This window comes from Nesoenas mayeri (genome assembly GCF_963082525.1).
Source record: "Nesoenas mayeri genome assembly, chromosome: 1".
Classification (NCBI taxonomy): Eukaryota; Metazoa; Chordata; class Aves; order Columbiformes; family Columbidae; genus Nesoenas; species Nesoenas mayeri.
Genome location: NC_137541.1, coordinates 212,290,928 through 212,317,430, shown reverse-complemented (window position 1 = coordinate 212,317,430; position 26,503 = coordinate 212,290,928). Strand labels below are relative to the sequence as shown.

The 26,503-nt window shown below is 43.3% G+C and overlaps 1 protein-coding gene across 3 annotated transcripts in view; it reads right to left on the bottom strand.

Annotated features, from left to right (window-relative positions):
* PGM2L1 (phosphoglucomutase 2 like 1) overlaps window positions 1-26,503 on the bottom strand; it is a 46,020-nt gene that overhangs the window by 17,715 nt on the left and 1,802 nt on the right. The window contains exons 1-8 of one of the 3 annotated variants that reach the window (XM_080348087.1): window positions 25,422-25,453; window positions 15,082-15,229; window positions 13,321-13,488; window positions 7,121-7,227; window positions 5,410-5,494; window positions 3,663-3,746; window positions 2,111-2,304; window positions 914-1,103 (exon numbers count right to left, since the gene is read on the bottom strand). In XM_080348087.1, the coding sequence (XP_080204213.1) occupies window positions 914-1,103; window positions 2,111-2,304; window positions 3,663-3,746; window positions 5,410-5,494; window positions 7,121-7,227; window positions 13,321-13,488; window positions 15,082-15,099 (846 nt within the window). In that variant the 5' untranslated portion in view covers window positions 15,100-15,229; window positions 25,422-25,453. Of the gene's footprint in view, window positions 1-913; window positions 1,104-2,110; window positions 2,305-3,662; window positions 3,747-5,409; window positions 5,495-7,120; window positions 7,228-13,320; window positions 13,489-15,081; window positions 15,230-25,421; window positions 25,454-26,503 lie in introns of those variants that run through there. The other 2 variants (XM_080348088.1, XM_080348086.1) reach the window with 2 other exon arrangements.

Here is a 26,503-nt window from a genome sequence, read left to right as displayed (position 1 = left end):
ATGACTCTCTTGTGACAACCCCGCTCCAGAGGACACCATGGGATCGATCAACAATATCACAAAATCACAGAATGGACTGGGTTGGAAAAGACCTCAGAGATCATCAAGTCCAACCCTTGGTCCAACTCCAGCCCATTGACTAGATCATGGCACTAAGTGCCATGCCCAATCTCAGCTTAAAAACCTCCAGGGCCGGCGAGTCCAGCACCTCCCTGGGCAGCCATTCCAGTGCCTGACCACTCTCTCTGCACAGAATTGCTTTCTAATCTCCAGCCTCAATTTTCTCTGGCAGAGTTGAAGCCCATGGCCCCTTGTCCTATTGCTGATGCCTGGGAGAAGAGCCCAATCCCCACCTGGCTAGAACTGCCCTTCAGGTAGTTCTAGGGAGTGCTGAGCTCCCCTCTAAGCCTCCTCTTCTCCAGACTAAACAAGCCCAGCTCCCTCAGCCTCTCCCCATAGGGCTTGTGTTCAAGTCCCTTCACCAGTCTTGTTGCTATCTTTGATATCTTCGTCTCTCTCTGATATCTTAGTTTTCCTTCTCGAACATATAAAGGTAACATCATCATAAATTCTGCTGCTAAAGCCTTAAGTTTTGTGCTATATTAATATACCTTTACCAAGTCACTAATCGCTGTAATTTGTATCCCACCACGTGCTTTTAGTCAATTCCTAACTGAATTAGACCTCTGTCTGTTATTCACTTTGTGTTACCGTGCAGAAATACCCAGAGTTAACTCACATCTGTCTCAAATGTTGGGACAGGGCACGTGTTGCATTCAGAGTTAACTCATTCCTCATCCCACCTAGTGGGACAGGACAATTGCCCACAGCTGAAAACCATGTACTCCCTGTTTTCTTCCTATGCAAACAGAGGAAAGCTCATAAAAATATGATGAAGTAGAAATAAAAATACCAGCACAGATTCTCCTTCTTCAGGATTTGGGCATTTGACAGTTGAGAAATCTGGATCTGGATCTTTTTGTTCAGGTACCGGGATGGGGGGTTGAAAGCCAAACGCTTTGAAAGCCGCCCGCACATAGTCGTGTCCGACTCCATGAAAAGAGGTATGAACAAACTTCAAACTGGTTTGCTCGTTTAGCTCCCTGAGAAGGAAAAAAAGAAGTTCAGTAAGATTTTAGTTATTTCACAAGACCGCTTTCATGTGGGAAAGCAAAAGCAAAAGAAAATGCAGTTACACTTTGTACTATTCTGCTGAGTTCTGCATTGATTTCAAAGAAGGAATGAGGGAAAATTTATCATTTGGACTTTCACTGGAAATTACAGAATAACAGAATCCCAGAATGTCAGGGGTTGAAGGGACCTGGAAAGCTCATCCAGTGCAATCCCCCCATGGAGCAGGAACACCCAGACCTACTGACCACCCCCCTTCTCATCCACCCCAGATACCATTGGCTTCCTGGCCACAAGGGCACAGTGCTGGCTCATGGTCACCCTGCTGTCCCCAGGACCCCCAGGTCCCTTTCCCCTACACTGCTCTCCAACAGCTCGTTCCTCAACTTACACTGAACCTGGGGTTGTTCCTGCCCAGATTCAAGACTCTACACTTGTCCTTGTTCTAGTTCATTAAATTGCTGGTTTAAAGCTGCTTCTCCTGGAAAATGAAACCCTTACCTTCTGTTGAATCACCTGAAAGTCTCCCAAGAACGAACCATTAATTTCTCCAACTCAAGCTCTTCTACCACCCTGAAGATCTTACTCTGGCTCTACCTACGTTGTTCATCCTCCTCCTTTTATCTTTGTCGTCTGCCCCCCTTAACCTTTAATCTCCCCACTTCTATTCCATGCATTCACACCTTAGCTTTACCCTGAATTTCTGCCTTTTATTCAGAACTCTTGGACCATATTTATTTGCATAAAATGGTTCACACCAGGGTGCTTTATTGCAGACAAGTATCCAAAGGCAGGTTGTTTCACTCTCAATTTAGCCCTGATGATGGTGACCATCTAATTTAATGACAGGTCAGAGAGGGATGGGGTGAGACAGAATGGAGAGATGGCCAAAAAATTATTCCCACCTCTCAATTTTCCACATGTAATCTAGAACTTGATTAAAAACCATCATTTAAGTACACTTTGCTTTATACAATACCTGTGATAACAGATCTTTTTCAGATCCTCCATGTAGCAGTCACAGATTTTCTTCAGAGGATCCTGTCTGAGGGGACTGGTGTCTACTAGATTCTCATTCCAAGAGCCATTCCACGGTTCAACGCACTCTTCTATACATTTGATGATTTCCTTATCATGAGGAGCGGTGATCTGGGCTCCATTTTCCCAATAAACCTGGTGGAAGTTGAAGGAAAACACAACAGAGTTTATCTACAAACATTATCAACTTCAGAAATTCTTCAGCTATAGGATTCTGCGTATTTCCTGGCATCGGACCGGCTCAATTCTCAAAAATCATGTGGAATCAGATAGTTTATGATTTTATGTATGTCATAATAGTTACTCAGCAACACAACCTATTTTCAAGAAAACTGGTGTTCAACTATTGTGTCTGAAATCACCCAGACATGAGAAGCAGGAACTGGGCACTTAAACTCAGCGTTGTGCAAACAGCAACAGAAGAAAAACACCTTCTACATAGTCTGGCATCCCTTTTGATAAAGAAGCACAACTTGCTTTTGAAATGGAAGCAAACCAGATAAGCAGTGTGCCAAGGTACATGTTTTTCCATAACTGAACAACTATAATCTTTCAGCAAGAAACGCTGTCCAACTATAAAAAGGTTTTGTTAAGAAATTATTTAGATGTTTGTATCCACCAGGATGGTTGAATTCACAGCACCGACTTTCTACTCAGACCCATCCGTCTCTCTTTTCTTCTGGCTATTACAAAACCCATCGGTACTCAGAGTCTTCATAACTGTTTGTGAAGTGTGGTCAGAATTGGACAAAACCTTCTGAAGCTGCTGAATTTGCAGGGGAAACAGTGAAAGATAAAACAATTCTTCTGAAAGACTAGAAAAGAACCCAAGATCTTAACAAAAGTAAAATGTTTTGTATCAGAAGACACAAACGTAATAGCTTCTTGAGAAATGAAGCACCTGGAAAACGGATGTGACTTATTTTCTTATTCATTGCAATAGCAAAGCAGAAGTAAAGGCTGGTGAAGTACTTTACAGCTTGTTCCGCTGAAGACGAGCACAGTACAATCACCTCTCTGAGTTATCTCTGTGCAGAGTCAGACTGGTTTTCCTATCATTGCCATTACTCACCTCTTACTAAGCTTCTAGAACGCTACATTTAAAGTTTAGAGTTTAGTTCAGGTTCTTCTCAAGTTTAGAAAGGAAAAACTGTGTTACAATAATACATAGGCCACGTTTGCTATTATAGATGGTTATGCTGCTCCAAGTGTTCAAAATGAAGCCGCTCGCCTCTCTCCCAATGCCCAGAAAAACAACCTTAAAGGGAGCAACAAACTACCACACAGTTTTATTAATCAACTATAACATCATCACCATCTTCTGCAGTTACGTGCTACGTTGACTGATTTCCCTAAGCTCTAGCTTAGTTTTAAACTCATTTTTAAGTCTGATTGTGGGATAATCGCTTAAGCATTTCTTCAGCTGCTGATTAGACTCTATGGAATGTCAAAACAGACTTGTGCTCAATACGTAAGACAAGTTCAAGCTTTACCTTGTATCCGTTGTCCTCCTTGCGGTTGTGGGACGCGGTGATCATCACACCAGCCACAGCTTTGAGCTGCTGAACAGCGTAGGGCTACGGAGGAAACGCAGAAATATCAGTTTACCCAAGAGTTCTGCAGCTGGTGTAAAAAACATTATATTATTAGGACAGTTATGCAAGAGGATGCCGCAGGAGAAGCGTCTCTTAATGTTTTGCTAGTTAATTTGCAAATTGTATACATGAATGTGTAACATTCCCTTTTCTGTAGCTAATAATAGATGGAAAGGTAGTTTTATTCTGTTGCATAGGAAGATGATTCTGTTTCCTAATCACATAAACAAAATTGCTAACTGGCCAACTAAAGAAAGTCTACACGAGCATTTGAGGAACAGAAAACAGGTGGGAACAGAATGAATTCACCAAAAGGCTTTTGGAAAAACAAGCTACAGGTATTTCACAGAATCCCAGAATGTCAGGGGTTGGAAGGGACCTGGAAAGCTCATCCAGTGCAATCCCCCCATGGAGCAGGAACACCCAGATGAGGTTACACAGGAAGGTGTCCAGGCGGGTTGGAATGTCTGCACAGAAGGAGACTCCACAACCCCCCTGGGCAGCCTGGGCCAGGCTCTGACACCCTCACCAGGAACAAGTTTCTTCTCAAATTTAAGTGGAACCTCCTGTGTTCCAGTTTGTACCCATTACCCCTTGGCCTACCATTGGTTGTCACTGAGAAGAGCCTGGCTCCATCCTCCTGACACTCACCCTTTAGATATCTGTAACCATGAATGAGTCCCCCCTCAGTGTCCTCTTGTCCAGCTCCAGAGCCCCAGCTCCCTCAGCCTTTCCTCACACGGGAGATGCTCCACTCCCTTCAGCATCTTGGTGGCTGCGCTGGACTCTCTGCAGCAGTTCCCTGTCCTGCTGGAACTGAGGGGCCACAACTGGACACAAGATTCCAGGTGTGGTCTCTCCAGGGCAGAGCAGAGGGGCAGGAGAACCTCTCTGACCTACTGACCACCCCCTTCTAACCCACCCCAGGTACCATTGGCTTCCTGGCCACAAGGGCCCAGTGCTGGCTCATGCTCACCCTGCTGTCCCCAGGACCCCCAGGTCCCTTTCCCCTACACTGCTCTCCAACAGGTTGTTCCCCAACTGATACTGGAACCTGGGGCTGTTCCTACCCAGATGCAGGACTCTACACTTGCCCTTATTTCTAGCTAAAGAGCATTCTAGTTGTCCCCTCCAAACAATATCCACAGCACATTAGGAAAACTTGCAGAATAGGGATTTAAAATGCTGCAAGAAAAAGCTTCTGGAGAACAGAAAGCTCTATTTTTTTTGGAAATTAAAAGCAGAGGAAACCCTTCATTTCTTCCACTCTAAGCGGTAGGGGTCTTATATCCAAAAATATACAGTGTGTATATTCACACACACATAAATATCATCTTTGACCCTTATTACACACAGATCTTTAAGCACAGAATACAGGAATGTTTCATCTGTAACTAACAAAGCAAAGCCTGGACTGCAATCACTATTGCCCTCACTTAGCAGCCCAGAGCGAAATGGGATTCTGTTGCCCATCTGCATACATAAAAATTCAGCGACGTTCTTTTTACAGCCTCGAAGAGCCAAGCGTACCAAGCAGCCCTTATTTTTCTGAGAAGTAAATTGCTAGTTGCCATTTTTGGTAAACTTTCCAATCGTCCCTTAGCTGTGTGGTTCAACCATGAAAAGTAAAGAGAAGATGACTCACCACAAACGGTGTAGGGACATAGGTGGAAAAGAAGTAGACAGGTACATCTTTAGCCAGCAGGACGGCGGCAGTGAGCTTTGCAAGTCTAACAACACCAAAAAGAAAGCATTTAGTCAACAGAGGACAATACAATAACCATTTACGTTACTATAACTTTCATTTTACTTGTTTCTTAAATCCTTTTTTTTTTTAATTACACTAAAAGTAGGATCCTGCAGTTTACACAGTGAATGGAAGAGTTTCCATGTTATAGTATCCAAGACAGTGTTTCAATTTGTGGCTCGAAGCGCACAAGGTGCTTCGGTCAACCCCCTAAATAAAGCAGTGATATCAAACCCAAAGATACAGAACCTATTGGTGGGATGCTTGTCCTTCATTCAAGGACAGAACTGATCTCCCAGAAAGTTTCAAGCACCAGATGTCAGCACCAGCAGGTCTGGGAAAGGATTCAGCATCCCACACAGCAAAGCCGTGCACCAGCTTCAGAAATATCCACGAAGCAGATCTAGTCCTAAAATATACTTCTGAAAACAAGCATGGGCTTATTCTAGAAAGATTAGAAACTGTGTTTTTAAACTTTGCCTTTATTATAAACGTTTCCTTTCAAGTAGCAGGGAAACTCTCTTTCAGGTAACTGATATTAAACTGTTCTTTTCAAGTCAGGTCTACTCAGCTCAGCAGTTATTGGGAAGTCTGAGAGTCAAAACAGATGAGAGATTAAATAGGGTTTGTTCTGCTCACTCATTTTTATAAACAAGCATTAATATTTGTTTATCTCCCACGATGAGTGTATTGGAAGCTTAAGTTTCAGTTCCTCAGAATTTCTCTATAACCCAAAACCACTTAAAAGAGTTTGAGAGCTCAGCTTGGAGTATCACGATGTTTTACACCAATTTAATTACAGGACATAGACCATCTGCCATCTCCCATAAAACCAAAACCACTCTTTTGGGGAGGTATAATTCCATTTTAGCACTATTGTAACTGCGCGTCAGCCAAGGGGACAAAAGAAACGTTGCTGAGAACGGATTTGCTCCTTCGATATGTTAAACTCAGTCATCAAGTCCAAATTCCAAGCTTTATGTGGCTGAAAAGGAACATTTTTCTTATACTTGCACATTTTTAAGCTGCGCATAACCCTCCCTTTATTTTTTCCCAAGATGTTTTGCTCCCCCAATGACCAGGAATTAGGATTTCTCATGAAATCGGAAAGCGGTTCTTTTACAGATCCTCACTCCCCTTCCCTTGCAAAGAGCAGCTTGACACCACTAGAACTTCCCATTTTAAGCATTCCAGGTAAAATATTCCCAATATGGAAACACATCTAGAGCACGGGTATCACAATTCCAGGTTCCAGTGGGCTGCAGGTAGAATTCTTCTCCCCAAACAAGCTTAAATCAGACGGATTATACAAAGCAACAACGGTGTTAACAATAATGCGTGAACATTTAGGGATTTCAAGCTATTCTGAATTTACCTTCGCATTCAAGTTTCTCTTGGTAAATTCTTTTGGTGAAGCAACTAGCCTCACATGCCCCATTTTCTGGCAACTGGGATTATAAAAGCTTTAGTCCATGCCTCTCTTAATTATAATTTAGATAGTAAAGGGAGGGGAAAGAACACAGTGCAGTTCACGACAAAATATTCAAATGTGATGCATTGAAAGACACAATTTCATTTCTAGGCTGGTAAATGTGATCAATACTCATACTTCTTACTGCTGCAGTTGCTGGTGACCTGACCTCGTGTGTCATATCCAACAACAAAGCCTCTCTGCTTAAAGTCTGAAAAACACCTCTCCAGATACTTGTAGATCCCCTGGAAGGAAAAAATAATATAAAGATTAAAAAAAAAGATTAGTTTTAGTGCAGCACACACAAGCTTTAAAAATGATCTGTTCTATAGGACAGAATGTCACTAGTCAAAATACAGCTCAGCAAAAATATCAATAATGATGCCCACAAAAGCATCCTTGTATTTTTTCATTGAAAGAATGAAAGCAAGCAGAACAATAATTACAGGCAATAAAAGCAGTACAATAATAAGTGACCAAATAGCATCAGCAAAGTTTGAGGCAGTAAAATCCTCAAGCAGTAAACAGAATCGCAGAATCGACTGGGTTGGAAAAGACCTCAGAGATCATCAAGTCCAACCCTTGGTCCAACTCCAGCCCATTGACTAGATCATGGCACTAAGTGCCATGGCCAATCTCAGCTTAAAAACCTCCAGGGCCGGTGAGTCCAGCACCTCCCTGGGCAGCCATTCCAATGCCTGACCACTCTCTCTGCACAGAATTGCTTTCTCATCTCCAGCCTCAATTTCCCCTGGCAGAGTTGAAGCCCATGGCCCCTTGTCCTATTGCTGATGCCTGGGAGAAGAGCCCAATCCCCACCTGGCTAGAACTGCCCTTCAGGTAGTTCTAGAGAGTGCTGAGCTCCCCTCTAAGCCTCCTCTTCTCCAGACTAAACAAGCCCAGCTCCCTCAGCCTCTCCCCATAGGGCTTGTGCTCAAGTCCCTTCCCCAGTCTTGTTGCTCTTCTCTGGACCCGCTCCAGCACTTCAATCTCTTTCCTGAGCTGAGGGGCCCAGAACTGAACACAATACTCCAGGTGTGGCCTCCCCAATGCAGAGCACAGGGGAAGGATCACTGCCCTTGTCCTGCTGACCACGCTGCTTTGGATACAGGACAGGACACCATTGGCCTTCTTGGCCACCTGGGCACACTGTTGGCTCATGTTGAGCTTCCTGTCCATTAGCACCCCCAGGTCCCTTTCTGCCTGGCTGCTCTCCAGCCACTCTGTGCCCAGCCTGGAGCTGCAGGGGGTTGTTGTGGCCAAAGTGCAGGACCCGCCACTTGGCCTTGTTGAACTTCATCCCATTGGAATCAGCCCATTTTTGCAGCCTATCCAGATCCCTCTGCAGAGCCCTCCTGCCTTCAGCAGGTCCACACTCCCTCCCAACTTGGTGTCATCAGCAAATCTGCTGCTGATGGTCTCAATCCCCAATGCTTGTTTTCAACCCATACTGTGCTTTTAGGGATCCAAACCATCTTCTTAAGCATCTCATTGACAAAAATCCATTTTTTGAATGCCCAAGGTAAGTTTGGTATCAGTCTATGCTAATCAATCCTTGTGTTCACAGTGCGACACCTTTTCAGCACCGTTTCCAAAGCGCTAGTTCTAAATTTGCATTAAAAGGAAGCTTCATCCTTACCAACGTTTTCAAAAGAAAGTTTGTTACTAGTGACCTGCTCCAGGTGGACAGTTTAAAGCCCTTGATTTATATACTACGCAGATATAACAGCAGAAATCAAGCTGTCTTCTATAGATCAAGGTAGAACATTTCCAGTGCAAGATATCCCCGCGCAGAGAAAAGAAAGTAGATTTTTAAAAGACAGTGGGGGTGAAGAGAAATATATGTGTAAATGTATAGATGAGATAAAACCAACAGCCTTTCGGCTGTCCCTTCTTTTTGAATCAGGAGATGGGTGTATTTTGAATAAGTGCATTATATGGTGCTCCAGCTCCACATCCATTTGTTCCTTTCTGGAGATCCATCAACTCAGGATGGATCAGCAGCTTTAGACAAAGAGGTGGAAACGCTATTGTTGGTAGAAGATTCCAGAGGCTACAGTTCGCTCCGAAAAGCAGCTTTCTTGAACAGAAACACATCTCCATGATCTTACCATAGCCTTTTAAATAATGATTATTGCCCTTTCCACCAAATAATGTGCTTCGAACGTGAATAAGTGCGTACCGGCATCTCTTTGGAGAAGGATTTCAGCCGCAGGGGGATTCAGAGAGGGAGGAAAACTTTCAAATCAATGCAAATCTTTGAATAATGAGAGAAGTGGAAGCTTTGCCATGGTGGGATCTCTGCTGAAGTCACCTGCAGGCTGGACTGAGATGTGTTGACACACAACCAAGTTTGCACCACCCTGGAGACTTTTATTCACAGTTGGTAGAGAGATATGAGATGGAGAGACGGGTAAAACTTGCTCGAGCTTGATTAGAAAGGACTGAAGAACATTTAAAGAGATGAACTGCAGATTTCTGACAACAGATCTCTTATTTAGGTGAGCGGTATCGTGAGGACATTGCAGAGTTTCATCTGAACTAGCTCCTCAAACATCAAGAAACCATAAAAAAAGACAAGATTTACAGAAGCAACAGGAGCATCTCAGACAAACTATTTCCTGCTCCTGACTGGTACTAAACTAGTTAGAAGCAGCATGAACCAAAGTAAGTTCAGATAGAACGATTAATATTATGTGCATAAAGACAATACGTTACAAGCCACAAAATGCTCTTCACAAATGTAAAGACGACCTTTCTTTCCTAAGTTTCTCAATTTAAAGAATTTCTATTTCCTTTTTGCGAGACTCAGGTTTTGACAGCGTCCCCACCGCACTTCTGCTTCTAAATTGAAGATAGCCAAGTCTGTACCTTGCCATTACATACCTGGGGATTATTAATAACTTATTAATGACCATACGAATGCAGCACCACCTGAGTGGGCCTAAAACAGTGAAGTATTACAAATATTTATATATAAAATTCAGACAGATCTAGTCTGCTCCTACAGCCACGTTTTAAATAATCCTCTTGCACGTCCAGCCCGTTATGAGCAATTTCAAAAGAGAAGGGGAAAGTGATGGTATCAAGAATGGGATGGAAGGATCTTTTTAACAGCTTTATGAAGTTCACTATTTACATCTTTCACCTATTGTTATAAGATTTGCTTATATAGTAACAGGGAACTCACAGCAACGATGCAAAGATGAGTGGTTATTGTCATTGCGGAGATCAGAGACTGATTATTTGCCTATTAATAAAAGCAACTGGTTCAGGAGGACAAATCTATGAACCTACAATATTCACAAGAGACAAAAGCAACTTCTGGATATTCTAAACCTTTCCAGATGTGGCTTTTCATGATATCAATATAATAACGCAAACACAGAACACAGCATCCACTTCATTAGGTTTATTTTAACGGAAAGAAGTATTTTAATTACATTGAAATGTTTTGAATGGCCATTTATTCCCGTAGCAGGTAAGAACAAGTACAGAAAGACGGGGTTTCCCATTTTCACATTTGGTTCAGCAAAACTGCTCAATTGTCATGAGCTTCCGAAACAAGAGTACTCAGAGTAATTAAATCTGCTGTCGTTTACTTCAGAAACAAGTTTTAATCAGCTTCCCAGAGATTGCTTTCTCTACACTGATATATGGCATTAATAAACAACTAAAAATAGAAGGGAATGAATACAAGCCAGTTTCTTACTTTCGGAAGCCAGTGAAACTGAGCTCGCAAACACGTTCCCTGCTGAGCAAAAAGGAATTTCCTCACTTTCTGCCAAGAATGCACATGGGCGAACGCTCCCCATGGGTCACGCTCGCACGGCGCTGAAACAAAAGCAACACGCAACGCTCAGGCGCCGGGAGCGTGAGCAGCTCCAAAATCAACTCATGGCACAGGCCACAAAGTAAAGCGACTGGTATCAGCTTCTTCTAGCGCATTGTCGAGGTGTTTACTCTGCTTCGAAGGGAACTGGACTCGGGTAAAGCAACTTCACTGGTCTTAACAATTCCATCACTGGCAAACTACTTGATTTTAGATGATTTTTTTCTTGTTCTCTTCAGTTTGTATCAGTAAGTTTTGTTCCTACCGTGACAGTATTTGTAGGAGATGAGTTTAGCATCCTCAGATGGGTAAAGGAAGCGTCACTCTAAGATATGCCCAGTTTAGAGGGTAGAAACCTAAAGGAAACTCTTTGTTAGACCCAAGATGATACAGAAGAGAAGCAATAGTCAGATATACAGCTGGGTTTCAAATCCTGCAACATATTCATTCTCTTTTTTCAAAGAGAGCTATTGGAATTCGGTTTCAGCTCCAGTTGTACAAGTCAGTCATTAGCAACACTTCAATAAATGATTTCAGTGCTGTCTGCTGAGGGACTCGTATCAGAGAATTAACCTGTAGAGAGACAACTGCTGTAAAATGTTTAAGTACGCAGGAATAAATGAGAGGTTTTAATCAACCCTTTGTCAATCATGTAATAAAACACCTTTAATCACACACTGAAGCTCCATTTCTAAAGAGGTACTTGACAAAGTAGATAAGATTCAATACGTTTATCAGACCAAAAACTTTTTATTGATGTTCCAAGTGCAACGGTTGCAAATATATCAGCTCATTATTTTTTCAATAATAAAGACTAAAGGTAGGAAAAGATAAGATGTTGAAATATATTGAATATGTGCAGCCTGACCCCATTTGCATTGTATATCTTCCTAAGGGAAGGAAATATTCAACATCCATTTTCTGACCCCTGCTATTCGTTTTCAAAAGGATTCAACAACTCTCTTTCCTTGTCCCCCACTGGGATAAGAAATGCTGGATTTTGCAGATTAAAAATCCAATTGCTTTTTGCTTAATGAAGTATGTGCAAGAATGACTATGGATGGCAGGAATGGTAGTTTAAGAAGACGAATGTTCAAATTCAAACACTTCTTCCACGTGTTCAACATCTGGATAATATCAGATGAATTTCAAACATACTCTGAATTAATTTCTTGTGAAATTTGGTTGTGAAGAGATGATATTTAAGCTACTGATAGAGGAACACACCATCTGCAAAGCACCCTGGTGCTGTACAATAAGCAAATTTAAGAAGAAAGCCGCTATGAGACAGAACTATAGAAAAGGAGCATGGAGCACTTTTGATCAACAACTAAATCAACATCAACTGGTCCTTCAAAGGTGTTTATTGAAAAGGTGGGGAAAGAGATGAGACAAATGAGGACTAAGTTATTTGAGAAAAAACGTATCGTCTGCCCTTGAGCAAAATCGCACTGCAAAGAAAAGCAGAGATGATTAAGGCTTATATTAATTAATGGGTTGGTTTATTCGAACAATCACCATGCATACAACTCATTAACATTGCTTTAAAGAGAAGCAAGGAGGGAAACTGAGTCTGATCATTTTCCACCCTCTTCTTGCATGCAAGACCAAAATCAACTGAGGAAAAAAGGAGGGTAAAAGATACTGAAGAAACAAGGCCAGAAAATGCTATTTCTGGTTGTTAATCACACAGCTAGTCAAAAGAACCTAAAACAACTGAAAACAACCTAAACCAACTCTAACCCAAATACACAAAAATTAATATATGGATAAACCACAAATCATCAACCTGATACAATACACAATGTAAGATTTGCGGTTTGAGAGTTTAAGTTTGTATCTCAAATTACCTTCTCGCATCTTTACTTTAAAAAGAGACAAGAGCTACAGAACTGCACTTAACCACGATATTTTCTATCCAACCCGGCTGCAGGTAACGCAACCAGTGTTACTGGAAGGGTTCCCCAGAAGCTCAACAATTTACAGATGTTCTCCACTATCAGTTTACATTTGATTTTTCATCTCACTCCCTGTTCATTTTCTTAGTAAAACCTGCTATTTTTGTACAGTTATTCACAATTTTGGCCCAAAATGAAAGAGGTGGCTTATTTGGTTGGGGATGAGTTTGCTTTCATTTTGGTTTGGTTTCTTGTTTGTTTTTCGGGGTTTGGTTTTCGTTGTTGGTTGGTTGGGTTTGGGGTTTTTTGGGGCTTGTTCAGTTTGACAAATACTAAAAGTTCTTAGGACAGCTAATGATTTCCAACTTGAGAACAGTATCATTGACTAATAGACTCCACTGGCCAAATTCCAGGGCGGCGATTCTATTCTGCCTCCTAGGACGCCCAGTTCAACCTGTTCAAACGACTTGATTTTCCTCCAGTACTGAACACTTCGTGCTACCGCTTGATTGCTTCCCTGCTCAGTTTGTATTTCAATGGTACAACATATGACCCAAATATTCACCGGGAAACCACTCGCTTGTCTCCTCTGGAATTAATCAGCTTACCTGTGTTGACTGGATCACCGTGAGATCGTTAATGTAGCAAAAACCCGCTCCCATAGCGGAGCGAAGCCCAGCGGTCCCAAAGGTCAGCCTGCAGCAGAGCCGATCCCGTAACTCCTTATGCTTTCCATTCTGCAACAAGTTTTCAATCTGTTCTTTCGTTTTCTGGTTCTGCAAAAGAAGAACAAGGTCTTCATTTAGTGCTTGAAATCAGGATCTGAACTGTATGTTTGTTGTTTGTAAATAATTCCTAGTTCTGTTGTGCAACAAGTTCTTGTCTTATACAATGCCTATCTGTACAAACCCTCATTGTAGCTCTCATTTCTATTGTATTCTCTTTTCTGTATGATCCTTATTTATACCAGATTCACGAGCTCTTGCGTGCTTATTTATACAAGATTCAAGAGCTCTTACTGCCATCAATACACTGAAGTGTCTGCCCAATCATTAATACACCTTCCAGCTACATAAAACCTGTAAATGAGAAGCACAGACTTTAGAACAGGTTTTTGGGGCAGGTAGCCCCAATTATTTCTCAATCTGCTGGAAAACAGACCAAAACAACTCACTTCAAAGAACTAGTTCATTCCTCCCCACCCGCAGGAAAGGTCTGCAAACAGGCACAATAAATAAAGCTCAGAGGGTAAAACAAAACATAAAGGTTTTCTTTTCAAATTACATTAAGCGTTAGTGAGGTGGGTACAAGAGAGTCAAACCCCTATTTACCACAAACCCTAAAATAAAGGTAGGTATTTGTGTCAGAAAATCTCAGTCATTTTTGATGCTTTCCCTTGTCATTATAACACTGGTTGGAAAGAAAAACAACCACCCTACTCCTGGAGATAAGTATCATATGCATGATTATGCATATGCATGATTATTTCAGCCACCTTACGCTATTCTCCAAACGTAGATTTTTAACTTTATTTAAGAGAGCCTCAGGAATCTTGCCAGTAAAACATGGAGAATTAAACACTAATTTCCTCAATTAACTTAACAGTTCAGCAATGATGCACTTTAGTGGCTTTATCACGTATCGTGTGTAAAGAAAGAATTCTCCAAAGTCACCGGATGGATCTTTAAGCACTAATATCTTTCAAAAGCAAAGATAAAACCTGCTCCCAAAAGCAGTGCTGGTGTCAGTGAAACGTCATTGTATTGTTGGTCTTAGAGAACATAAAAGTAGCAGTTTGCTTTATGATTTGCCCCCAAATGGGCAAAACGAGTTTGTCATCTGCATGTATGGAGAATACATTTACTCAGGTTCATAGCTGAGCTGAGGAAGTGATTTATACATCTCTGGGCGGCTTAATTCAAGTATTTACCTTAAGGTGGGAAAACCTACGATGCTATGAATGTTTCTGAGTCAATCCTCTGTAGCGCACAGTATGTTATGTAGAAGGGTATATAAGAGACACTGATTATTTAAGTCTCCCTCTTTTCATTCAGTATATTCCTAAACTTGCGTAACTGTCAAAGCTGTGAACTTCCATGTGTACAAAACGCATGTGTATACACACTATTTGTTCTTTTCGTAGTTATTCTGCGCCCTCAACTAATACTGAGGCTAGGAAACAATGGGACAAAAGAGGGAAACTCGCGTATTAATTACCTATGATTAGAATCAGATAGTTATGGTAATACCAACCACACTATCCTGGAAATGCCTGGGGAGACCTGGGGGAAAGTGTGAGATGATGAGTCTTGTTTGACAAAAGCAAAAGATATAAGAATATCATGTCTGTATTTACAAAATGTACTAACATGGAGCAATTTACCCATAGGATGCCGATTGTGAAAGAAGGGGATGAGTAAGAACCATTATTTTATAACACGGGGATTTTGAAGGCTTTATAAATTCATTTGGTCATCAAGAAACTCGGCCGGTGCACTGACATCCACTTCACAGCTCCTATAAACATATAGAACCACGTTGGTTGGAAAAGATCTTGAAGATCCTCGAGTCCAAGCATTAACCCAGCAGCTGTAAAAAGCCACGACTCCTGGAAGCACAAGAGCTTCTCGAATACGCTGTTGCTTCAAGGGGAGTCCCAAGAAAGGGTTAAAAATAAAGGCAAATGGAATCTGAAAGGCAAAGGTGAAGCACCCCTGACATTTAAAACAGAGGTCAGCCAGCTCCAGCTCCTGTCGCGGAGGGAAACACATTCTGCACACAGAAATGGTCTTTGGGAGGATTTGAAAAATGCTAGGAAAAGCACAATAATGAGCTGCACAAACGGTCATTAGAGAAAAAAAATAACATTCAATAAAACTTATCAAAATCTGAAATTATTCCCGCTGCTTGCAGACAGATCTTGAACACGAGACACGTGCATTTCAAAGAAATTCTCATTTCTTTGTGCCTTAAAATGGCAAAGCGTTCTTGTTGAAGCTCCCCCATGGCTCGGCGAGCGAAGTGAGCCATTACTCACAACGCAGCTCAAAAAAGGCCTAAAAATAAACCAAAAACAACGGGGCGCAACAAATATTAAATCCCAGAAGTGAATGCTTCTCTTTTAGCTGTTCACAGGCAGCCAGCTGGAAAACAAATGACTAATGTGAGCAGAGTCTGAGGCAAGAGTACACGAAAACCTCATTTCACACTATCATAATTCAATAGATAGTTTTATTTTAAAATAAGGTTTTTAAATTACACAGCGTCTTTAATAGCTTTTTAGGACACGCTGTATTGCTTGCCTGCAAGAATAATGTGTAGTCCACTATGTAGTTTATGGGCAGGAGTTTTGCAAAACTGAGGCAAGACCTTCCTGAAGCAATTTTACAAATTGATTAACCTGCATTTTTAATTGAAGCTACCTTATCTATTTCTTAGGGAAGACAAAATGAGGCAGCCAACATTTTCATTTGCTCAGGTTGCACTCAGCTAAAATTTCCTGCTATTAGAAAAGGAGAAAATAAATAAGTGACAAGGTAAAGAAGAAAATCTCAACGTTCTCACAGACGACCTGAAACTCCTGGAGCAACAGAGAGAAGGAGTTTTACAAGACTTGGTATAAATTAAGACGTGGTCTCACGCTCTGGGTTACACATTCTATAGCAGTAGAGGCTGATCTCAAGACAGCTGTTATCACAACCCTCCGTGGCACGTTCCTTATCACTTTTCATTGTTTCCTGCTTTTCCTTTTTCCAATTTGGAGCTTCAAAGCCTATGGACCAGTTTAGCTTCTCGCAGTGTGGGTACTAAACCCAGAATTTCAAGAGGCGCTGCGGTCAGGTGGGGCTAAAAGATAACAACAGGTTCCACTCTTGACGTTTAACCCTATTGCAAACTCTCAAAACAAAAAACAGAGTGCTATGCAGCATCCCGTTATATCCTTAATTTCCAAGAAAATATCAACATACCCACCTATGGATGCAATGATGTGACATTGAGGTGAGCGCCTTACCAACAGCTTGAAGTAGTTCATCGATATATTCCAAAATAACTATAAGCGATCACCGGTTAGAAAAGCATTTCTCAGGCTTCTGAAGCCAAGCACAGTGTGAGCAAACTCAATTAGCTTGGAAACACAAACTCAGAGCCACTGAAGTGCCTGCTCTCAACTGTTGCCTGGATTAGTAGGGCAGTGAGCTGGGTTAATCATGGTGCAGAAGCCTGGTGAAGCAAAGGAGAGGCTCCCCAGGGATTATCAGCTACAGTGTTTAGAAAGTATTTTTAATATCTCTTAAAAATAAAATAAAATAGAAAAGGCAGAAGGAGGGAGGAAGGAAAGAAGAAGAAAGAACGAGCAGGAGGGAGAAGAGAGGGAGAAGAGAGGGAGAAGAGAGGGAGAAGAGAGGGAGAAGAGAGGGAGAAGAGAGGGAGAAGAGAGGGAGAAGAGAGGGAGAAGAGAGGGAGAAGAGAGGGAGAAGAGAGGGAGAAGAGAGGGAGAAGAGAGGGAGAAGAGAGGGAGAAGAGAGGGAGAAGAGAGGGAGAAGAGAGGGAGAAGAGAGGGAGAAGAGAGGGAGAAGAGAGGGAGAAGAGAGGGAGAAGAGAGGGAGAAGAGAGGGAGAAAAGAAATAAAAATATGTTTTAAAAGAGAAATAAAGAAAAACCACAAGATTCCCTAAAGCTTCTTTTCTCAAGCAGTAAAAACTAGGCTGTTTCATACAAAAATAGTCATTCCTTAGTAAAAGCAACACTCTAAGATAGCCTTGTGTCCCAAATGGCTCTAACAAAGCAATTCAAATTCTTCTCATGGATTTAGTGATTTGAAGGGCTCACAGAATTTCATGCTGCTTCTGAAGTCAAGCAGTATGTGGACATCAATAGTATAAAATCACCCTGAGATATTGATCCCATTGATCAGATCCCTCTCAGCTTCTCTTCTCCAGCTCAGCAGCCCCAGCTCTCTCAGTGTCTCCTCATCACAAAGATGCTCCAGACCCCTCAGCATCTTTGTGTCCCTCCCTGGACTCTCTCCAGTGATTCCTTGTCATTAAACTGGCCCCAGTTCTGCAGATGTGGCCCCAGCAGGGCAGAGCAGAGAGGGACGACAACCTCCCTTGGCCTCCTGGTCACTCTTCCTCACACACCCCAGGTACTGTTGGCCTCTTGGCCACAGGGCACATTGAATATCCCAGTAACTAGGATATCCCACACTAGGAATGGGGGAAAAGCAGAGGGTGAGTCCATTTCAGTGCTGTGGTTGTGGTGAGGTCCGATTTGATAGGAATGCGTGTGCACAGGCCCGAGCTCAGCACCAGGTAGGATGTCTGGCAGAAGCAGCACTGACTCTGCCCCTAAAAAACAGGGGAGAGACAGACCCATCGAAGCCTCTGAGCCCCACGCTGCTACTGGTTTTCAGAGGATTAGTTACTGGTGGAAAAGGCATCTGGCAGAGGGGAAGGGTCTTTAAACCCACGGGGATCAACTTCCAAAAAGCAAAGAGAGCAGGGAAGAGGGCAGCACTGGGGAGGGGGGCAAGACCTACATCCCATGTAGAAGCTGCTGCTGTCAGCCAAACAGTTTTCCATGCATCTAACAGACAAGCAGCCATCACGTCATAGGGGCCCACCCCTTACAGTCACATATATACATATAGGTCAGGAGGCAGGACAAAGCAGCAATCAAGAAGCAACAGATGCTGTTGCTCATGTTCTGGGCGGCAGATAAGGTGACAGCAGCCAGGAGAGCCCTGGAAGGAGAGGCTGGTGCTACCTGAACGTACATTGTTGGGGACAGAAAAGGGACAGGGAAGGAAGGAAGTGCCTCTGGGGTAGAGTTGGGTTTCTGACTGTGGCTCTCCACTTGGTTCATAAAGGAGAGGATAAATAAGAAAAACAGCACCGGTTCCCTCAGTGTCACCCACAGGGCGAGTGTTCCAGCCTCCAACCATCACCCAGTCCCTCTGCTGAACTTGCACCACTTTGTCCATATCTATCTTGTACTGGGGGGCCCAAAACCAGACGCGGTATCTGGATGCAGGATGACAAGCGCTGAGTAAAGGGAGATAATTCCTTCTCGCAGCATGTTCCGCATTCCCGCCTGTCCTCGTGGAATGTCACTGAACGTCTCCACTGCTCCATTCCCCTGGCCCATCTGCTTCTCCCTGAACAGCAGCTCTGCCCTCAACCGTCTACTCAGAATCCAGCAGCACCTACAAACGCGATGTAAAAGCCTCGGAGACATTAATCTACCATTTTAAGAGGGAAATTCGTGAAGCATTCTGAATTTTTAAATAGCTTTGAGGCTCACCATTTGATACATGGGAAGTGAAGAGCAACCAGAGGTCAGGCGATGTTTTCCTATCCCATTTCACGGAGACTCTACCAAGTACATTCAGGGAGTCGTCTCAGGTTCATTAACACAAAGAAATGGAAACAAAAAACCTGACCAGGGACAGACAGTGCACTGCATGGGTAAAAGTCCAGACTCTGCAACATTAACACTTCTAAGAAAGGCCTGAAGTTTTATTAAACAAAACCAATATATTCTCTCCTGAATTCAGTGTTACGCTTCTTCATGTTCAGTTTTTGGTGTACCGCACAATTCCTTACTGAGACAGAATCACACTTTTTTGTAGCTCATCAGGATACATAACCTGAAACAACTGGAGAATTAAAGTACCAGGGCATTAGCTGAGTATTTCTTACTGGTTCTTTCACTCCCAATCAGGTTAATAATGTGTACTTATTGCCAGAGTTAGCTTTCAAAGCTAATATCCTGTCAAAATAAGTGGCAGTTTACAACTCCCATAGCAATTGTGCTTTGTTTTTCAGACACTCTTTGAATAAGTAGCCTGGAAGAAAGAGGGGGAGAGGAAAGATCTCAAATTCACTTATAATTCAGCAAATTTGACAGCCAGAAATTAAGCGCATCAAGCTATACCTTTCGTTTTTAACCAGCAATTGTTTTAAGCTTTTCCCCAAATTAAATCAGGGTCAGTCCCTAAGATCCAAACACACCAGAGCATCTATTTGTAGGAACTCCTAATGAAGAGAAACAGAGCTTTGCTTGTATTATAGCTAATCACCTTATACATCCAAGCAACTTAAGACTGGCAGTGGCCCTTGCATGAAATTCTTGTTTACAATTTCTCTTGGAAATTGTAGGGTTTGTTTCCTCTTGTTAAGCAAGAAATGTTAGTTTTCTAGTCACACCAACATTCTTCTGTGAAAATCAGTTGGGTAACTGCAGGCTGGCAGTTCCTCAGGCCAGTTACTGCAGTGGAAGGGGAAGGGAATGGTAGAGCAAATCACGACCTCTATACATTGCTGTAGGAACTGTATTGAGAGGCAGAATGTTCCACACAGAACATCCCTTGTATCTGCCAACCCACTGGGGTACATTTACATTGTGAGTTTGTCTTGTTCCATTTTGTTCCCACATTTGGTGCCTCAGTGAGCAACGACACCTCCGGAACAGTCTGCTCTGTCTGGTAGCCCAGAAGGGTGGAGGAAGCCAGGATGAAAGAACATTTTAGGTACAGTCTACAGCCATTCTGCCTGTCCAGAGTGAACTGTGGAAGAGTTTTGCTCCATGCATCAAAATCAGTCCTCCAATACTATCCCCAAAGGCCCTATACCTCCCCCATATGTCATACAACCCATGTACATGGGACTCAAGTCTTCCCGTTACCAAAACCACCACCCCACCGGCACTTCGGACTAACAAGATCAAGGTGTTCCTGAGGCATGGAGGCCGCACATACCATAGAAGACAATCCTCAGCCACACACCATATAGAATTATTAAGAAGAGTGCCCATCCACAGACTGTACCACTCGTGCTAGAAGGACAGTCACATCATAATGTATTTTCAAGAACACTAAAACCTGGAAACCTGCAAGCATTGTAAAAAACATCCAAACTATTATAGCAATTCTCTGATTAGAGGCCCACAACTGTGTTTCAGAACAACAGACAACACAAGATCAAACGCTAACGGCAAGAGGAGCAAACAGAAGTAGAGCTCCAAGTCCTTTAATTTAATTCTGTGGCTCAGCGTACAAAACACAAAGTCACAGGCAAAGCAGGTCACATCACTGCGCTGTTCAACCACCTGAAATAGTGCACAGCACGCGGATTTCACTTGCTTCTCTGCTTCTCCCAAGGGTCAAGGCAGGATTGCATCCAGGAAACGAGAAACCATATTTCTGTTGACATTTATTTCACTACTTCTGTTTTAGTGGAAGATTTTGTACATTTTATCTAAACAAATTTAAGGAGTCTTTTGTTTCACAGAATAGGACCTCCAGAGGTGAAGTTCACCAACCCTCCTCCATTTGCCCAGGACCCTGTCCAGACAACTACTGAGTATCTCCAAGGATGGAGACTCCACCACCTCCCTGGGCAACCCTCATCATTAAAAAGTGTTTTCTGGTGTTCAGAGGGACCTTCTAATTGAATCATTTTGTTCCAGTGCCCAACCGAAGTGTGTAACACAGGACAGTCCCTGGTAAAATCTCTGGTTCATGTCAGGTAGAGAAAGACACGAGTCCTGTGGTTCACACTGAGATGTCCTCAGTGCCCCCAGCAAGTTGTGGATGCAGGGCTTAGCACTAGACATGACTTTAATCTTAAATGTGTGAAATATTACCTTTGATCAACTTGACAAGCATTTTTCTTCCACAATTTAACATGCAAATCCACAAATCTCAGCAACACAAGTCTTTAAAACTTGGCAGTAGATAGAACTAAAAGCAGCAAGGCCTATTTTAATCTTTGCTGAGGTTCTTTAAATTACTGCTCCAGCTACTGAGTTTCCCTCCCCAGCATCATCAGTTCTTATTATAATTCTATTAATATTTGTTTCTTCTTGCTTGAATGGTGGAAGAGAGCCATGTCACAGTGATGTCAGGGCCACACCACAGCAAGAAGCCACCAGCTCTTGGCATTACCCCGGTGATGCAGTAGCCATGTCACAGCAGGCAGAACACTGGCAACAGGCACAGACTGAAACACAGGAGGCTCCATCTGAACATGAGCAGCAACTTCTTTGCTGGGAGGTGCCAGAGCCTGGCCCAGGCTGCCCAGAGCGGGTGTGGAGTCTCCTTCTCTGAGACATTCAAACCCCCTGGGATCCTGTGTGATCTGCTCTGGTGACCCTGCGTTAGCAGGTGGGTTGGACTGGATGATCTCCAGAGATCACTTCCAACCCCTACCATTCTGTGATTCTGGGCTGGGCCCCACGTGAGCTCCTGGCACCATCACTAGTGACACAATCGCCACAACGCTGGTGGTAGTCCATGTCACTGGGAGATGGGTGGCACAGTTGGCCCAGGACAGGTGTCTCCTGGCCATGAGGGAGACATGGGATGGACAGCAGACTGGGAGAGCTCCCAAGCAAGGAGGCAGGAGAGGTCCAAGGTGATGGAATGCGACAGCTTTGGTTGTTGATTCTCCCATTTTGACAGCTGCAGCCCTAGATATGCACATAACCAGACCAAAGCCTCCACTACTCAGCTGTAGAGCACTGCACCTTTCTGCTAGGGCACTGAGATGATGCGTACCCCATCATGGGCCTACAGGCAGCTGGAAGCTCTCCACAGCTAAGGACAAAGGTTTCTCCACACCAGTCACCTTCTCTGGACTCCAACAGGGTCCTACAGGCAGCTGGAAGCTCCCCATAGCCATAGATGACAGAATCATAGAATATCCTGAGTTGGAAGGGACCCACCCACAAGGATCATTGAGTCCAAATCCTGTCCCTGCATATGACAGTGGGATCGAGCGAACATTCAGCAGATTTGCAGATGACCCCAAGCTGAGTGGCGCAGGTGACCGGCCTGAGGGACGGGATCCATCCAGAGCGACCTGGACAGGCTCAACAAGTCTATGCAAACCTCATGAGGTTCAGCAAGGCCAAGTGCAAGGTCCTGCACCTGGGTCAGGGCAACCCCTGGTGTCAATCCAGGCTGGGGATGGAGGGATGGAGAGCAGCCCCCAGGAGAAGGACGTGGGGGTGCTGGGGGTGAAAGATTGGCCATGAGCCGGCAACATGCGCTTGCAGCCCAGAAATCCACCCGTGTCCTGGGCTGCATCCCCAGCAGCATGAGCAGGAGGTAGAAGGAGGGGATTCTGCCCTCTGCTCCACTCTGATGAGACCCCCCTGCAGTGCTGGTCCAGCTCTGGGTCCTCAGCACAGGACACACATGGACCTGCTGGAGAGGGGCCAGAGGAGCCCCAGAAATGATGCGAGGCTGGAACAGCTCTGCTGGGAGGACAGGCTGAGAGAGCTGGGGTGTTCAGCTGGAGAAGAGAAGGCTCTGGGGAGACCTTGTTGTGGCTTTTCAGTAGTTAAGTATTTTTTCTGTACCTTTTCTTTTTTTACTTTTTCAGTACCATAAGATGCCCATGAGAAAGACAGGGACAGACTTTTGAGCCAGGCCTGTTGCAACAGGACAAGGGGTGACAGTTTTAAACTAAAGGAGGGAGATTCAGGTCAGATATGAGGAAGAAATTGTTGGCCCTGAGGGTGGTGAGAGCCTGGCCCAGGTTGGCCAGAGAGGTGGTGGATGAACCATCCCTGGAGACATCCCAGGCCAGGCTGGACGGGGCTCTGAGCAACCTGAGCTGGTGAAGATGTCCCTGCTCATGGCAGGGGGGGCACTGGGGGAGCTGGGAAGGTCCCTTCAACCCAAACTATTCTATGATTCTATAATTCCAAGTCAAGGGCAAAGGCAGCACTGCACCATCATCTATATATCCCATAACAGACTTACATGCAGCAGGAAGCTCCCTACAGCCAAGGACAAAAGGATTTCTGCCCCATTCCCCCATTTCCACACCCAGTTACGGGCCTACAGACATGTGGAAGCTCCCCACAGCCATAGATTAAGGTTTCTCCACACCACTTTCCAGCTCCACAACCCATTGCGGTCCTACAGGCAGCTAGAAGCCCATAAGAGTCAAGGAAAAAGGGAGCAGCGCACCATCAACCATCTCCATACCCCATCATGAACCTATTAATTAATATGTATGTGCATATATACATATATGATATGCACACATATATAAATATACATATATAAAGTGTAACTATGAATAAATCAGAGCTGCACGGAGGAATGTGGGTGCTGTGAGGCTCCCCAGGAGCCAGCAGTACAGGACCAATATCAGTCCAATAGAAAACAAGAAACAAAAACCCTTACATAACTGCTTTTTTTTTTTTTACAGCTATTTCCGCATGTTCTTTTTTAAATAAACTGGATTGAAATCTATTGTAGTAATGCTTTATAGCTCACTGCTGCTGAAGGAGGCGGTTCTCACCTTCCCAGGCTGCTCCCACTAATGTGCTGGCTCCTTTTTCTTGTGTCAGGAAAAACATTTATGCAGCTGCAGCAACTCGGATCAATAACAAACCCACTCCCTTCCCCCACGCCAGCCTGAAGAGCTGCATGAATATTGTGCCAGCTCAGGCAGGTATGGAGGGGGAAAGTATAGCAACAAGGAAGGGTGGATTACCTTCTTTCTGCAATTCTCTCATTATAATCTGATTGTAAAATCATTAAACCACCCAAATACACGTAGACCAGCTGTTAAAAAAAGAAAAAACCACAAAATCATACATCATACAGAATACTTACATTTATGTACTCAGAGGTGCCTGACACAGGCAAGTTCCAAACGATACCAATCAAATCTTAATGCTCAAATCTTATTTCTGATGTTTGGAAGTTAAATTGTGTAAACACAAAACAGCTATATCCTTTCCTCCATGACGACACCACAGACAGAAATATGATTTATTTATCAATACAGACAGCAATGCCATGAAGTATAAGCTTCAAGAGTATCCTGAGGGAATTCCTATAGTTTAATGTCTTAGAACAGGCACTAAAGCACAGCACTTATATCTGAGCTTCCCCCATTTCACTGAGTTGTTTACATCCTCTCAGTAGTCTTGGTTGTACCAAAATAGGGTTTGTGCCCCAGTCTACCCAGAATCAACTATTTGGATAATCCACAATTTTATCTGCTGTGTTTCAATGTTAGAGCTTGCAACACATGCAAGTAAATTTAAATAAGTCCTCTTCTTGTTTGTGGCAAATTCCTAGACTTTATTTTCCCATTTTTACTCTTAAAAATACACCTAGAAGTCTTTATAATAAAAAGACTGCAAGTTGAACGGCAGGAGCAGGTTCTTGGTCTCTAACTACCAAGTCCATTTCCTCTTCAAAAGCATCTTAAAAGTCACAAAACCTAAAATAATATCAAGAGGCATTCCAAAAAAAGCCCTAAAACCAACCAAGCCACCTTGTTAGCAAGTGAGAAGCTATCCGTGCTGCATTTGTTCACTGACAATAAGTCCATGAATCAGTAAAATTAAATGAGAAAGGTCTGCACAAACAGCTCCAGGAGAATTAATTTAAGTTTTTCCACCATGTGATGTTCTAACAGTGCCCTTGTAATAACCACAAAACATCCCATTCTCCCACACAGGCCTCACCACAGCCTGGGAACAGTTTGTGTACAAATACTCCTCCATATCTCGATTGAAAATGAGAAAAGCCACATGACACTGAGCATGCCCAGGAAACACGAGTCTTGTCTGCAGTCCTACAGGGCTAATTAATAAACCATCAGCCAACAGCTGGAGTTTAGGCTTATTTTTACAGTGCGAGGACTTACTGAAGGAAAGATAGTTAGAAAGAGGTTACCTGTTATCTGACTCGCAGGCAAAGCTGTGAATCTTTGGGATCGTGTTTTTGATGAAGTAGATCAGGATCTTAATCATACTGTTCTCTCCCATCAGCTGCTGAGCCAATATCTGAACCTCAGACTTACACCAAAACCTCCTCTGCTGCTACATACAACAAACGCTCAGCTACTGTACTGAGAACACCTCATCTTCGTGCCACTCTGCGGGTGCCACATTCTTGCCAGTCTATAAAGCCACCTAAGACAAGCACATAAAATCATTACTACAACCACAGTCAAAAACTCAAACACCTGTTCTAAAGAGAAGTGATCTTCTTGGAGACAACTGCTCTGACACAGCTTTCTACACAAGCCAGACTCCTTTAGGAGACGTAAGACAGATGTGGAAGTACAACAGGAAAGCTAGAAGGTGGATGAAGAGGAATCAAATGGAAAAAGTATAGAACAATATTTGCTCAGATAGTTTACCAAGGAGGTGGGTGCCTCATGCATCCATACCTGTCTCAAAGCAAAAAAAGTAAACACGCAGCAATTAAGGAGTGAGAATGGAGAGAGATTTTGTTAGTGAGTTACTCTAAGCCAGTTGCTAGAAGCATTAATGAAGATGGAGAGAAAGGAGGAAAGCAGAAGGACCATCATACAGTCAGGTTTCCTCCATCCACCCACATCTCAGTCTGTAATCACAGTTTTATTATAGAAGAGGTTAGCACGTATACCCAAATGAAAACAGATGAAGAGCACCGCTCTAAGAATTAATTACAGCAAGTAATTTTCAATTAAGTTAGAGGACAAAAGCTCCCCACAGCTAAATACAGCTGCAAACATAGCACATAGATTTTCCCTTGATCAGAGGCAGCAAAAGTCCCTATGACCAAGGAAACTGTGAGCATGGAAGGGGTGAGACACAAACAGCTCTTCATCAAGCTGCTTGGCAAACAGCAAACCTAGAGACCTCATTTCTTGGGTTTACGGTGAAATACGAGGGTATTGGGCAAATAATCCTGTACTTGCTGGTTTCTCTTCGCCTTCCCATCCCACAATCCCTTCATCTCTTTCTTTTACACCCTTTACAGAGCAACTG